The sequence below is a fragment of the Fistularia commersonii genome, chromosome 17 (genome assembly GCF_037954325.1).
Source record: "Fistularia commersonii isolate RoL2024-O1a breed Wild chromosome 17, RoL_Fcom_v1.0, whole genome shotgun sequence".
Classification (NCBI taxonomy): Eukaryota; Metazoa; Chordata; class Actinopteri; order Syngnathiformes; family Fistulariidae; genus Fistularia; species Fistularia commersonii.
This window is the reverse complement of record NC_141300.1, coordinates 16569196-16583590: the sequence shown is the minus strand read 5'-3', so window position 1 is coordinate 16583590 and position 14395 is coordinate 16569196. Positions and strand designations below refer to the sequence as shown.

Genomic DNA, 14395 nt, shown 5'->3' with positions numbered 1-14395 from the left:
ACACCTCGTCCACCCAGAACAGGCGTCAGGAAACCAGATAAGTCTTAGCTGATATTTCCTCACATGATAAGTCATAAATAATCCATAATCCAACTTTAAAACTCTTATTTTTACTGGATAATGCGGTTGCTTACACAAGTCACACATGCAAGTTCACAAATCAGCTAGCTGATCTATGCAGAGCAAACCCTTCTGACTATGACGATGGCGAAAAGTAAAACAGACGACGAGAACCGTACATTTCAACAGGAACGGACGGAGGAATTAGCCTTTGCAGAGAGAGCAGGTTGTGCGCTGTGTTTAACACGCGCGGATAAAATTTCATCGATGAAACAAATATAAAGCGACACGTCGAGACACGCCGCGCCACATTAGCTTGGATATATCCGGTGGGGGACAGCGGGCAGAAAGAACGCCACGAGCTACGACGCAGAGTGCAAGCCGGTCAGCAGCAACTCCGTTTTCAGACCCGACAAGGTGACTGGAATTAGCTTTGCTAGTTCTTTAGCAATAATGAGGAACGTAAAGCCATTTGCAGATGAATGAATGAATGAAGCTTAACTTCGCCACGTAGCAACCAGACTGACAAGCCATCAGCAAAACCATGCAGCACTGGAAGTAGTTTATTTATTATTAGTCAACTCCAGGATAACAATGCAATTAAATAGAATAAATGAAGAGATTTATTGTACTTTAATATTGCTGGTCTTACTTGAAAATTCACAGTTGAATTCAGTGTTAAGAAAATATTTACCGTATTTTCACGACCATAAGGCGCACCGCACTAAAAGGTGCAGTCTCAGTTATGTGTGCCATCACTGTATTTAACCCACACATAAGGCGCACCTGATTATAAGGCGCAGGTTTTATACACAATCCACGCCCACGCTTCAACCTTAAACATTCTCATGGTGTCCTCTACTACGTATGTCTTACAACAACAACACACACACAGGCATACAAGTGTGAGTAATTAAAAATAGAGCAGGAGCTAAACCGAGTTTGGAATTCACATTTTTTTTACCGGTAATTGTCATCAACCGAGCCCATGGAAGTCCTCATCCTCTGTTTCTGATTTGAACAGCCCGTGAAAAGTGAATTTCCACAAAGACGTGATCATTTTGATGAGGATTTAAAAATATATTAACCCGCAGCAAACCTCACTCAACTCTTTACGAACGTATTCACGCTTGTATTCTGCTTCTCTCCATGAACCAATCAACAAGAGGAATGGAACAACATGCTCAATCAGCCAATAGCGTGCCAAGTACGGATCTACTTAGCCAATGATATTCCGTATAAGATCTGGCGGGGTTACAACGATAGGAACAAGAGTTGGTGATACTGGGTATCTTTGTTTAACAAAGGAGATCTCGCACTTTATTGATTTTATAAAATTAATTTTAGTTTGATTTTACTTTATTTTCCACTGTTTTTTTTTTTCTTAGGCTTGAATATGGCTATTTCATCATGAAGAAAAATTCATATCAACACGAAAGAACGATAAATCGCATTAACTGAATCACAAAAGGACGAGAAAACCAAACCACAAAGTTGTGAGGGTCAACTTTATAGTTTCACACAGAGAAGTAAAGTTTTCACAACAGCGCTGAAAGTCCGAACATGGTCTCCTACTGCCTGCAAGAATGCAAAACTAAAAAAGTTCCCCCGGTAGCTTCTGGAACCAAACTCAAGCTGAACGCCGACCTCTTCGTTTGTCCATTTTTTACCGATTCTGTCTAAAACAGCTGCCCGGAGAGCGTCTGCACAGACGCACAGAGGAAACTGCCTCTGCAAAAAAGACACATTATGGATTTCTTAGCTCAGCCTTTAAGTTTCTCTTTGGGTGAAATACAAAGAATAAGACTTCTGTCATCGTCTCAACTCAAAACCCTTTTTACTGAATTATTTCTTTAAGTGCTTTGCTGCGAGAGAAGGAGGTCGCTGAGATTTTTCAGCACAAAAAAAAAAAAAAAAAAAGGACAGGGTATTAAAAAGGCAAAAAATAAAGGGCTTTCCAAACCGAAGAGGACCGGAGGGTTGAGTCATCTCCGACGCCAGAGAACCCTTCACTTTCCACAACTAGTTTCTTTTTATTTAAAATAACATTGCTTTCCTGTCTCGCCGGTCGAGGACCGCACCTTCCCGGCAGGCGTCCACACACACACTTTCTGCTCAGCTGGCAGCGGAGAAGCGAATTAAAAGGCCGGCGTCTCTGCGGGAAGACGGGATCAGATTTTTCTTCTTCTTTAAAAGCTCCGAGATGATACCCACCGCCCGCGGCTGTCGATTCCAGCTCGCGTACCTCTCGAACTTCTCATTTGGACACTCCGCCCCCCCCCAGCTTGGTCATTTGTAGGGTTACACTCACACACTCACACATCCTGAAGTGCGCTTGATTTCCTGATTTCCACCTGTGGCGGTGCACTCAAGGGCAAGCCTGGCGTTTGGCTGAAACTCAACTCCACATGATGATTCCTTTTTTTGTTTTTTTTTTGCAGTCTTATTCCTCCAAGGCCCCCTGTTGAGCCTCGAGCACAGACTCCGATGGAAACTTATTTCTGTTTCCAACCTCAAAGTGTCGAACAAAAGGGGTCGAATCCTTTGTTCGGACCTGCAGACTTCACCCCGAGACCTCCAAGACAGCCGAGCGCGTCTCCAGATCGGCTGGTATTAGCATCTGGGCAAGTGTGGAACACCTAAAATAGGGTGACCACAACTATTTGGGGTTTTTTCGTTGTTATTATTTGGTGATTTATTTCAATTCTTGTATTTTTTTCTCTGTAAAAGTGGGGGTCTCGTTGCACTGGGAGCGGTAAAGGGGAGGATGTTATTTGGGAGAGAAAACTAGCTGCATGCTTGTTTACTTCTGCTCTTTCACCTGCTTAAAACAGGTCGGTAAATCACCTATTAATACTCATTTTATTTGTATTTAGTCAAGCATTATTTCGCTGAATTTTGCATGTGTATGTGATGCTGTTTTTATTTGTTTAGAATGATGAGAGAATTTTACCAAGCGGCCGCCATTTTGCCATTTTGGGTGTCCTTTGAGAACGACTGAGCGCAAACGTTGGTTTTTGATAGCCAGAATTTAAATACGCTCATGGGGAAATAAGCGCTTTGTATTTTTTGCTGTTTTATTTTGTGAATCCTGTTTAGTTCTGACTTCTGTTGTCTTAAAAGAAAATGTTTGGAAGTTAGCACAAGCACATTCAATGCTGCATATTTCCGTAGCCTGTGCATTTTACAGCAACTTTATTTTGTATTATTTTGGCAAATGCACAAAGAAAAAAAGCACATTTCTTGTGAAGTTTACATTTTATTTAAATGTTTTGATATAAAACAATATGATTTTATGCGCAGGGACTGTTAATGTAAATACATAGTTATACAGATGTTTTCATCTCAGAAGCAGAAGTGACCAAAAATATGGCGTAATGTCATCGTGTGGAAACAGTGAAAATGGTCACAAGGACTCTTAGAAATTAAACGAAAGAACTTATTAATATGAGTTTAAACAAACTGAAGCTGGTGAAAACAGATGTGCCTGTGAATATGTGTTGTTGAATAAAAAGAGATGTTATTTGGGAGAGAAAACTAGCTGCATGTTTCTTTAGTACTGCTCTTTCACCCGCTTAAAACAGGAAACATTTTTGTCACTGTGGTCGTCAGCCTTCAGACCCGAAACACAAGCATGAGTTTTCGATCAGTTTTACATTAGTTTTGTAAAAGCTGTTTTCCTTTCGTGCCTTTGGGAATCAATGGATTCCCATTCCGTTGCTATCGTTTCCTTGTTAGCTTGCTGCTCGTCTAAGATAAAGTTTATTGATCCCCATCGGGGAAATTCCTTTATCACAGCAGCAGCAACAGTTATGTCAACAATAAATATGAATATAAATAGAAAGACAGTTAGAAGACAGGAGATAGTAGGACATCCATGAATAAATAGACAGCAGGGAGCAACAACATCGGGGGATGAAAAATAGCCAACCAGAACTGAACGACAATAGAGTCCAAATAGCAATGACAAGAATAAAATAGGTAAATAAAAATAGGCACGATGTGTGCGGGCTAGAACCAACAAGGGTAAAAAAGATAGTGCGGTTGTGGAAGCAGCGCAGATGCTCCCTGCTTTTAATTCTCTCTGCTTTCCTTTTTTTTTTAATAAATAATAATAAACCCTATGAATATCTGCTTCTTGAGACTGCATTCCACTCATTAGTTATTATTTTACAGCTTTGCTGTCGGTGCCCCGAACAAAGGTCGGTCTCATTATGGAGTTAATGATATTCCAAAAACTCTGATTTTTTTAAAACGCTCGCAAATGCTGCAAAATTCACATCATGCCAGCGGGTGGCGACATGACTTTTGTGATGATCTAAAATGTGCACGTGCGTAGAGACGCTCGACAAGGTGAAACATCGCCAACGGCGTCCGGTTGAGTACACCAGAGTACTCTGGAGTCAGCCATTGGTTGAACCGCTCGTGCAAGGTTATTTATTGCAACTTCAGCTGTTTTCAAAATGATGCGTTTTCCTCGTCTCCGTGGAGACGGGGACTGTCACGTTTTCATAGCTTCCCATTTTACGATCTCAGACGCCGCCAATACCCTTCTCTTGTGAAGGGACGCCCAAAATGATATAAAAGTTTCACGTTGCTGTGTACACGGGTTGCCTGACTCCAAAGCGCCATGAAGGCTTTGCTCAACACAAGTAATCTGATTACTTCTGGTGTGTGTGTGCAGGGTACAATCACACACCAGAATTCTACGGCTGCAACGAGGCGACTGTTTCATCCAACCTGGGATGAACTCGGCCCACTAGTGACGTTGCACTGTAGTGAGCATTACTTGGCACAGCATTGTAGCAGCTGTGTGTGTGTGTGTGTGTGTGTGTGTGTGTGTGTGTGTGTGTGCGCGCTAGAAGCACTGACAACTGCTGCATGAGTGTGACTGTGTGGTGATGAGTTCACATTAGGAGGATTGGTTGCTGTTTTGGTCGATTTGGATGAACACTGTGTGAGTAATACTGTTAGCAGCTCCATCACACACACACACACACACACACCAACCCCTGCGTTGATATGAATGTGCGTGAAACTTCTCAGTCATCCAAGTCACGGATGTTCCTGAATGTGAAACCTGGAATTGGTTCGAAACGTGGAACCACTTGGAGTCCGGTGGCCTCGCTTGGACTTATCGGTCAGAACCGTGTCGGTCCCGAGTCTTCGCTCGGTTTCCCCTCCTGTGCGTCCAGGACTGCAGGCGTGACCTCGTCTGCAGAGGTGCTTAAATCTTCTTCTTCTACTTTCGGCTTTTCCCTTCAGGTGTCGCCACAGCGAGTCAACTTTCTCCATCTCACCCTATTCTCTGGATCCTCCTCTCTCACACCAACTACCTTCATATCTTCTCTCACTACGTCCATAAATCTTCTCTTTGGTCTTCCTCCAGACCTCTTGCCTGGCAGCTCCAACTCCAGCATCCGTCTACCAATATATTCTCTATCCCTCCTCTGTCCATGACCCAACCATCTCAGTCTGGCTTCTCTGACCTTCTCTCCAAAACATCTAACATGTGCCGTTCCTCTGATAGACTCATTCCTGATCCTCTCCATCCTGGTCACTCCCAAAGAGAACCTCAACATCTTCATCTCTGCAACCTCTAGTTCTGCCTGCTGTCTTTTGGTCATTGGAACAGTTTCTAGTCCAAACATCATCGCTGGTCTCAACTCTGTCTTGGACACCTTTCCTTTTATTCTGGATGAAAGTCTTCTATCCCTTTGTACCCCTGACACTTTTCTCCACCCATTCCAATCTCCTTGGACCCGTTTCCACACTTCCATTGCTCTGGACTGTTGACCCTAAGTACCTGAAATCCTCCAGCTTCTTGATCTCCACTCCCTGTAGCCTCACCGTTCCACCTGAGTTCCTCTCATTCACACACATATATTCTGTCTTGCTGCCACTAACTTTCATTCCTCTCTTTTCCAAACATACCTCCACCTCTCTAGATGTTCCTCTACCTGTTGTCTGCTCTAGAGGGGCTTAAATACAAATATTTATTTACATATAGGTCGTCAAAAACAAATGCGTTCTTCTCCTTTCGGCCGTTCACCTCAGTAAATCACCTCCCTTCACCTCAGCCTCTCCTCTCGCTCCAGCCTGACCATCTGCCTCTTTCACACCATCTCTGAGCTTCCTCTTGGAAGCAACCAGAGCATCCTTCCACCCAGACCTTCAGCCTCGCTCCTCCGAAACATCTCAGACTCTGACTTTACCACCATATGACACACACACATGGGTTCTTCACGGCCCATGTCGTCGTGGGCGCAGCCAGGACGTCGACGGGATCCGGTTCGGTGGCCGCAGGATCGAGTCCCTGCGGTTCTGTTGGTTTCGTCGCGCCGTGATCTCCAGCACTCGCTGGAACGGAGGGTCGGCGCCTCATAATCCGAGAGCACGGTGCTCGACCGGAAGCAGACGGAGGTCCCACTCCGGGTCGGGTAAGAGGTCCTGCCTCGAGTTGGGGAGTTCAAGTATCTCGGGGTCTCTCGCTCAAGAGTGCGGTGTCTGCGGCGATGTGGACTCTGTCCCGGTGAAGAGGGAGCTGAACCGGAAGCTCTCAATTTTCGATTTACGTTCCCATCCTCACCTACGGTCACGAGCTGCGAGCAGCGACCGAAAGAACGAGATCGTGGATACGAACGGCTGAAATGAGTTTCCTTAGAAATAGGGTGAGAAGTTCGGAGAAGGTCCTGCTCCTCCGCACAGAGAGGAACCGGACAAGGAGGCTCGGACATCTGGGAGAAGATGGATGGATGGATGTCCACCAGGAGGAGTGTAAACATTATAAATATAATTCTAGATATGAAAATGAGCAGTGCAATAAGGCTTTTGACTGTCGCTTGGTGTGCAGCTTGCAAAGTGCAGGTGCAAGGATGAGTGTGTTTAAATGTGCAGTAGTTACAGGTGCAAGAAGAACGAGTGTCAGCCGTTTAGGAGTCTGACGGCGGCCGCTTAGCACTAGTTTTTTAATCGTGAGGCGGTGAATGGTTGTATGTCTCTATATGACAGCAAACAGGCTTAATCGCCTGCTTGTCTGACACCTGAAGATGCAGAGTCAAAGGCACGGGCGAGCAGCGGCGCTCCCTCCTCCTGGAGGTCCTTGATTTTAATAGTTTTCAGTTTATTTCTATCATTTGCACAGCCGGATAATTATCTTCGTCAGAACACTTGACACCTCCGCCAATCCTGAAGCGACGCCGCCCACGCGGGGACGCTTGCGTATGAGCAGCCCCTCTCTCCGAGTTCATGAAAGCGTTTCGACAAAAAGTCCCCGCGGCGTTCAGCGCAATCATTAAAAATGTCCAAAGGGTAAACAAAAAGGACCTGATTTATTGTTTTAACGAAATGACAAATGTAGCGCCGACACGCCAGGGCCGCGGAGCAGGGTTGATTCAAGCCGCAGAGGATTTACGGCCAAAACAAACGCCAACAGAATACAAACAAAAATTAAATCTTATCAAATATCCCGGGTAGCGACAAAATCTACAGGGCCTACTGCTTACTATTGCTTACTACAATCCATAGATCAGAAATAAGTTTTTTACATTCATATTTTTTATTTTCAAACCCACAGCCTCTGTGATTATTACCATATTTTTCGGACTATAAGTCACAATTTTATTATTTATTAATATAATTAGATTATTTTTCATACACACACACACACATATATATGCACATATATTAAAATATAATTTCCATGTTCATTTTCACACCGACAGCGGCGAGAGTGCGCTCTTTCCTCCTGTACCGCTCGAATTTTAAAACAACTTATAAAGACTGAACACAGACACCGCCCCCCCCCCCCAAAAGAAAATCATATTCTGCAGATTAAAAGCTGCAAGTAGGGAAATATGCAGCCGAAAACGGTAATCGAGCGGCGAAAAGAAAGTTTGGAGTGAGCAAAAAACTGAAATCGCAGGCTAAAAGCTAGGTGGCCACAGCTACGCAGTTACGTCTCCATGGCGACGAATATAAATTACTTTGCGAGAGGACCTTCTTGGTGTTCAGCCTGCTGTCGACCTCCGTAGATTAGTGATTATCGGTAAACTTGTTTTGCCATGTTGTTTATGCGATAGTTATCTGAATAACTGTTAATGTCATGTTAACATACCAGACACCTATTCCACCTGTTGTTCTCTATTCTATTTTTATTTCTATAACTTGCCTTTCAAGGTGAAATGTGTGTTCTTGGTCTCTGATTTTATCGATTAAATTAGAAAAATAAATTAAAAAAGAAATTTTTCTTATAGCAACTTATCATCCAGCGGGAATTGAGTTTTTTCGGCCGATGTGACAAATAGTCTGGAAAATACAGCACCTGTTTCATGACAGGTATCTTATGATTGTTGGGGGGACGGAGCGGTAACGTGGAGACCAACGGGAAACCGTGGAAACCTGGCAGCCTGAGGAGTTTCTGAAGGCGCCTCACAATTATGCAACAGCGACAAAAATGAAGAAATCATGGTGAAACTGAGGGAGTGTGATTGGCCGACGACAACAATGACAAAATGTATAGAAAATGTGATTAACTGAAAACACCGCATTGCAGCTGTGAGTCTCCAGCGCCGATAATTGACGTATCAGAGAGCGGGATTTTGCAGAGGCTTTCCCGTGTCCGTCCCTTACGCCGCGCCGTAACAACCCCCAGCTTGAGATGACCTTTGACCCCGGGGATAAAAGCTGTATCCGTTCTCATCTTGACACGCAGAGTGAAGAAGAGGTCATCGCATCCTTGACCCTTTAAACCCCCCAGAACTTCGGAAGTGGAGGTTTTGTGCCCCCTTAAACCTGCTAGTTGACCCTCAGCAGCTAAAGCGCAGTAAAACTAGTTAATCACCCCTGAAAAAGACAGTTCACGGCGTTGTTAATCAGGTCCAGAGTCGCTGCTGATCAGCCCTGACTGCAGACGGGTGCTGGAGTGAAAACAAAACCCTCTGCTTTTAGTTTAAAAGCCATCCTAACCCCTTTTTTAAGCAAATACATTCAATATTAAGATGTTAAAGAGGTGCTGAAGCTCTTCACCGCCTCTCATTAAAATGTATAACTATGCAAATAATTGTCAGCGGGCCGGCCGGCCGGCCCCTTCCATTTTAACTATTTAAGTTTCCCATTAATTCATTCATGATCCAAAGCGCCATCTTTCACTCTGGGTCACCGGGCGAGACGTCGCGTTCACCCTGGACCCAACCATTCACTCGCTCACAACAGAGACGTTAAAACAATCACTAGTCTTTAAGAGACATGTAAACATTCACAAGTCACAAACATACCGCCATTCACAAGTTAAATATGGAGACGTAAAACCATTCACTCATTCATTCATTCACAAGTCATATAGAAACATGTAAACATTCATTCACAAGTCATTTAGAAACATGTAAACATTCACTCACAAGTTCTATAGACACATGTAAACATTCACTCACAAGTCATATAGAAATATGTAAACTTCACTCACAAGTCATAAAGAAACATGTAAACATTCATTCACAAGTCATGTAGAAATATGTAAACATTCATTCACAAGTCATGTAGAAATATGTAAACATTCATTCACGAGTCATAAAGAAACATGTAAACATTCATTCACGAGTCATAAAGAAACATGTAAACATTCATTCACAAGTCATATAGAAATATCTAAACATTCATTCACAAGTTATATAGAAACATGTAAACATTCATTCACAAATCATAAAGAAACATGTAAACATTAATTCACAAGTCATATAGAAATATGTAAACATTCATTCACAAGTCATATAGAAATATCTAAACATTCATTCACAAGTTATATAGAGATGGACAACCATTTCTGAATAACGACCACTAACGACCACCAATTGCAATTTTTGTAAGTCGCTTTGGATAAAAGCGTCTGCTAAATGACTAACGTAACGTAATTCACAAGTTAAATATGGAGCTTTCACTCATTCACAAGTCAGACATGCAACCATTCACTCTTGTTCACCATTCATTCATTCATAAGTCATAAAGAGAATTGTAAACATTCATTCACAAGTCATAGACATGTAAACACAAGTCATGTGGAGACCCGTAAACATTCACTCATTCATTCAAAGTGGAGGCGTCCAACCCTTCACAAGTTTTATATGGAGACGTCCAACCATTTATTCATCCACACGTCATATATACGACCATTCACAAGTCAGAGATGTAAGATTCCCTCCTTCACACATTATATGGAGACATACAGCCTTCATCCTCTTGTTCACAAGTCATGTAATCATTCCTTCACAAGTTATATAGATATACGGCCATTCTCTCGTTCACAAGTCCTATGGACATTACATTTGTCATTTAGCAGACGCTTTTCTCCAAAGCGACTTCAAAAAATTGCAATTCAAATGCAACCCTTCACCAGTCACATATGAATTTATTCATTCATTTGTCATAAAAAGACATCTTATGGATGCGTTCTTCATTCATTCATAAATCACACGACTCTTCATGCCATCCGCACTATTTATATAACTTAAGTGATTTTTATCCAGCGCAAACTCCAAGCCGGGAGCATCTCTTTGCGAAATTTAACAATTAAAAATGGTGATTCCAAAGAGACACGGAAACATTCACAAGTCATACGGAGACACGTAACCTTGTATTCCTTCACTCCTCAGGTCCAGACCTGCAGCCGTTCACTTCTCAAGCATCTACGTGGAGTTTCCAGCCGTCGGTGAAGGAAACCCGACGAATACCTCCGTTAATCGATTCATTGATTTGTTAGTTTGCCTCTTCGCCTCCTGCTCTGTCACCTTTAACCCGACATCCAACAGCAATTTGCATTTTTTTTTTACCAATTTCATGACTGAAACCATCCATTCAACATCAGCAATTTTTATTTTGGATCATTTTCTACGCACTCTCCTTGCTGGAGGAGGACCTTCTGGAGGACTTTCACACGCATGGAGAAGAAACCCGGAGGGGGGGGTTGTTCTTACTTGCGGGAGGGAGAGGATCACGCTCATCGTCCACGCCACGGTCAGCATCAATTTGCTCTTCCTCTTGGCCTCGCTGATCCCCAGCGGGTTGAGGATGGCGGACTGGCGGTCCAGACTGATGACCACCGTGACGAAGGCGCAGGAGTACATGGCCACCAGCTTGAGGAACATGAGCAGGCGGCACGCCGCGTCCCCGGCGCGCCACTGCACCGTGATGTTCCACGCCGCGTCCACGGGCATCACGATGAAGGTCACCAGCAGGTCCGCCACGGTCAGGTTCATGATGAGGATGCGGACGTGCGACTTCCGGCGGCCGCCGTGGCTGGCCGCCCACAGCACGAGCAGGTTGCACACGGCGGACACGGCGCACAGCGCGAAAGTGATCACCACGCGTACTTTGGCCGCCGTGGAAAAGGTCGGCAGCTGGAGCGCGTCCCCGCCAGCGCTCCTGTTGCACGCCGCCGCCGCCGCCGCCGACGCCGCGGAGGGGGAGGCCGCTGCGGGAGCCGCCCCGCAGCTTCCGTTCCCCGCGTGTTCTGCGTGCTGGTGGAACATAGCCCAAGAGCGCGCCGCCGCCGCCGCTGTGCGCCCCGCGGGTCCTACGACGCGTGCACCGAACTCATGCTGTGCACGCGCGCCACCGGAAGTGGACACACACACATGCACGGTCCGATCGCGACGAACTTTTTTAATTCCCGCAGCGGTTTCGGCGCAAAAAGTGGGAAGGAGAGGAATTTTGCGCAATGGCGCGCGCGCGCGTGCGGGGACGGACGACGATACACGGAGGATGCGGGTTCCAACCTGCGGGAGAAGAAGGAGGAGGAGGAGGAGGAAGAGGAGGAAGAGGAGGTCTGTCCGCAGACGCGTCCAGATCACCGAGACGCGGCTCTGCTGCCGTCACTCAACGCAGCCGCAGCTTCATTCCTCCTCCTCACTACCCCAACACACACACACACACACACACACACACACACACACACAGCCACAATTTGATTACGTACCTGATCTTTAGCAGGTGTGTGTGTGTGTTTGTGTTTATTGACATGAAATCTATGCACTTACACACACACACACACTCACTCCTAATCACCATTGATTGCTATCTTTAAATTACACACGTATACGTGGGTACTATAGGTGTGTGAGAGCGCGCACACACACACACACACACATCTATCCATCCTGCCACAGTGTGATTGTTTGATTACATAACCGATTTCTGGCAGGTGTGTGTGTGTCTTCACTGACATGAAATTAAACACACACACTCCTAATCACCATTGATTGCCATCCACTATAAGTTGCTCACGTAAACTATAGTGGACACACACACACACTTATCCAGCCAGCCATGTTTGATTATCATACCTGATTTCTGGCAGGTGTGTGTGTGTGGTCATTGACATGAAATCCCTGCACTGAAACACACACACCTCTGATCACCATTGATTACAATCTACACTATAAGTGGCACACATAAACTGTAATGTATGGGAGCGAGCACGCACACACACACACACACACACACACACACACACGCTCACACAGGCCCACCTATCCATCTAACCACAATTTAACTGTTTGATTGGACACCGAGTTTTTTCTGGCAGATGAGTGTGTGTGTGTGTGTGTGTGTGTGTGTGTGTGTGTGTGTGTGTGTGTGTGTGTGTGTGTGTGTGTGTGTGGTCATGACCATGAGCTACATGCACTGTGTATTTGTACACACATACCTGTGAATTTTCGAAGTATTTTAAGTACAGTATATGGGAACACACACACACACACACACACACACAAATATAGTACAGCAAATCGGGAGGTAATCCAATTATGGCTGGATGGCCCTGTGTGTGTGGGTGTGTGTGTGTGTGTGGGTGTGTGTGTGTGTGTGTTCCCATATGCTGTACCGAGAATACTTTTAAAATACATCAGCATATGTGTGCATAAGTGCGTCATGTTTAAATTCATGTAATACATAAAATTAGGTATCAAATAGTGTAATCAAATCATGATTCGGTAAGTGTGTGTGTGTGTGTGTGTGTAGGGTTCTGACCATGAATGACATGCACTCAAACACAAGCCACTTCTAATCACCATTGATTACCAATGTTTCCTCACCGTATCTGTGTGCACACATATGTGCACCGGCTAAAAGCAAATAAATAAATGTGTGTGTTCAAGGCCGCACTTGTCCATAAGCTGCAGGTATCCACGTTGTAAGATGAGATATTTACACAGAAACACACAAAAATCCTGGAAATGCTTTTTTCCAAACACGGCTGATGAAAACGATGAATAATAAATAAGACAAGGAAAAGTCCGTCCATCCATTTTCTATCCCCGCTTTGTCCGACTCCAGCTGATTGCTATCTCGGTCTTCCTCCTGCGCGCTAAAACTATTAGTCGTCTTTTTCAGTGTTGAAATTGAACGGCCCCAGACTTTCACGCTAATTTAATTGGTCCGACGCGAGGAGGCTAAGTGTTTTGGCGGCATGAAGCTCTTTGGCCTAAAAAAAAAAAAAAAATCCATAAATTAACTGCATAATTGTTTAAGCCGCGGGGTTCAAAGCGTGTGAAAAAGTGACGTCTCAAAGGCTGGAAATGACGGTTTTTACAAATTATTTCAGTGAGAATATACGGGTACAAAACCGTGTAAGAGTTTCTGTTGATTTTGGATTATTTCAATCAAATACAGAAGCGACTCCTGGTCTATTTCGTACCTCAGATCGTTTCATGCCGCAAAACTTTTCCACTGTAAAGATGAGGGGAGGTCATTTAAAAAAGAAAATAATGGATGTAAATGTAAGCGCTGCACCCTGTGTGATGCACTTTCAGTGAAACATAGATTTGGAGGGAACAGACGTAGAAACAAATAATCCCTCCGTGTCCTTGGCGACTCTTTGTCCTTCAGGTTCAGGAGGTTTCGAGTGACCTGGCAGAGAAAGAAAGGAGAAAGATTCAAAAAATATGATATTAGCTCCCTCTTGTGCAGCTTGAGGGTGTGCAGCCTTTATTCAGGCCCCCTGAGAATGTGAAGGGAAATCCATGGCAATAATCACATGCTGCGGTGCATACACACACACACACACACACACACACACACACACACACAGCATAAGTGAAATTTCACAAGTCGCGTTTCTATATTTCCCTTCGAAGAGAGTTGCTGTCAGATTATGTATGCGCCTCTTTGCAAGGCATGACGCACAAAGGTTTTGTTTACTTTTTTCGTGTGTGTGTGTGTGTGTGTGTGTGTGTGTGTGTGTTGAGTTGAGTAACCATTTCTCACAAAAGTAGAACCCTTCAAACTAAAGCTGAAAGTCTTTGACACATTTTTAGTAAGTAGGTCGCGTATCTTTAGCCTCTTT

General features: G+C 44.4%; 1 protein-coding gene across 1 annotated transcript in view; it reads right to left on the bottom strand.

Moving 5' to 3' along the window:
• The window catches only part of gnrhr4 (gonadotropin releasing hormone receptor 4), a 36895-nt gene extending 25313 nt beyond the window's left edge, over window positions 1-11582 (bottom strand). Inside the window, exon 1 of the mRNA XM_086162738.1 lies at window positions 11028-11582. Coding sequence (XP_086018864.1) covers window positions 11028-11582 — 555 coding nt within the window. The remainder of the gene's footprint in view (window positions 1-11027) is intronic.
• Between the last annotated feature and the right edge of the window lie 2813 nt (window positions 11583-14395).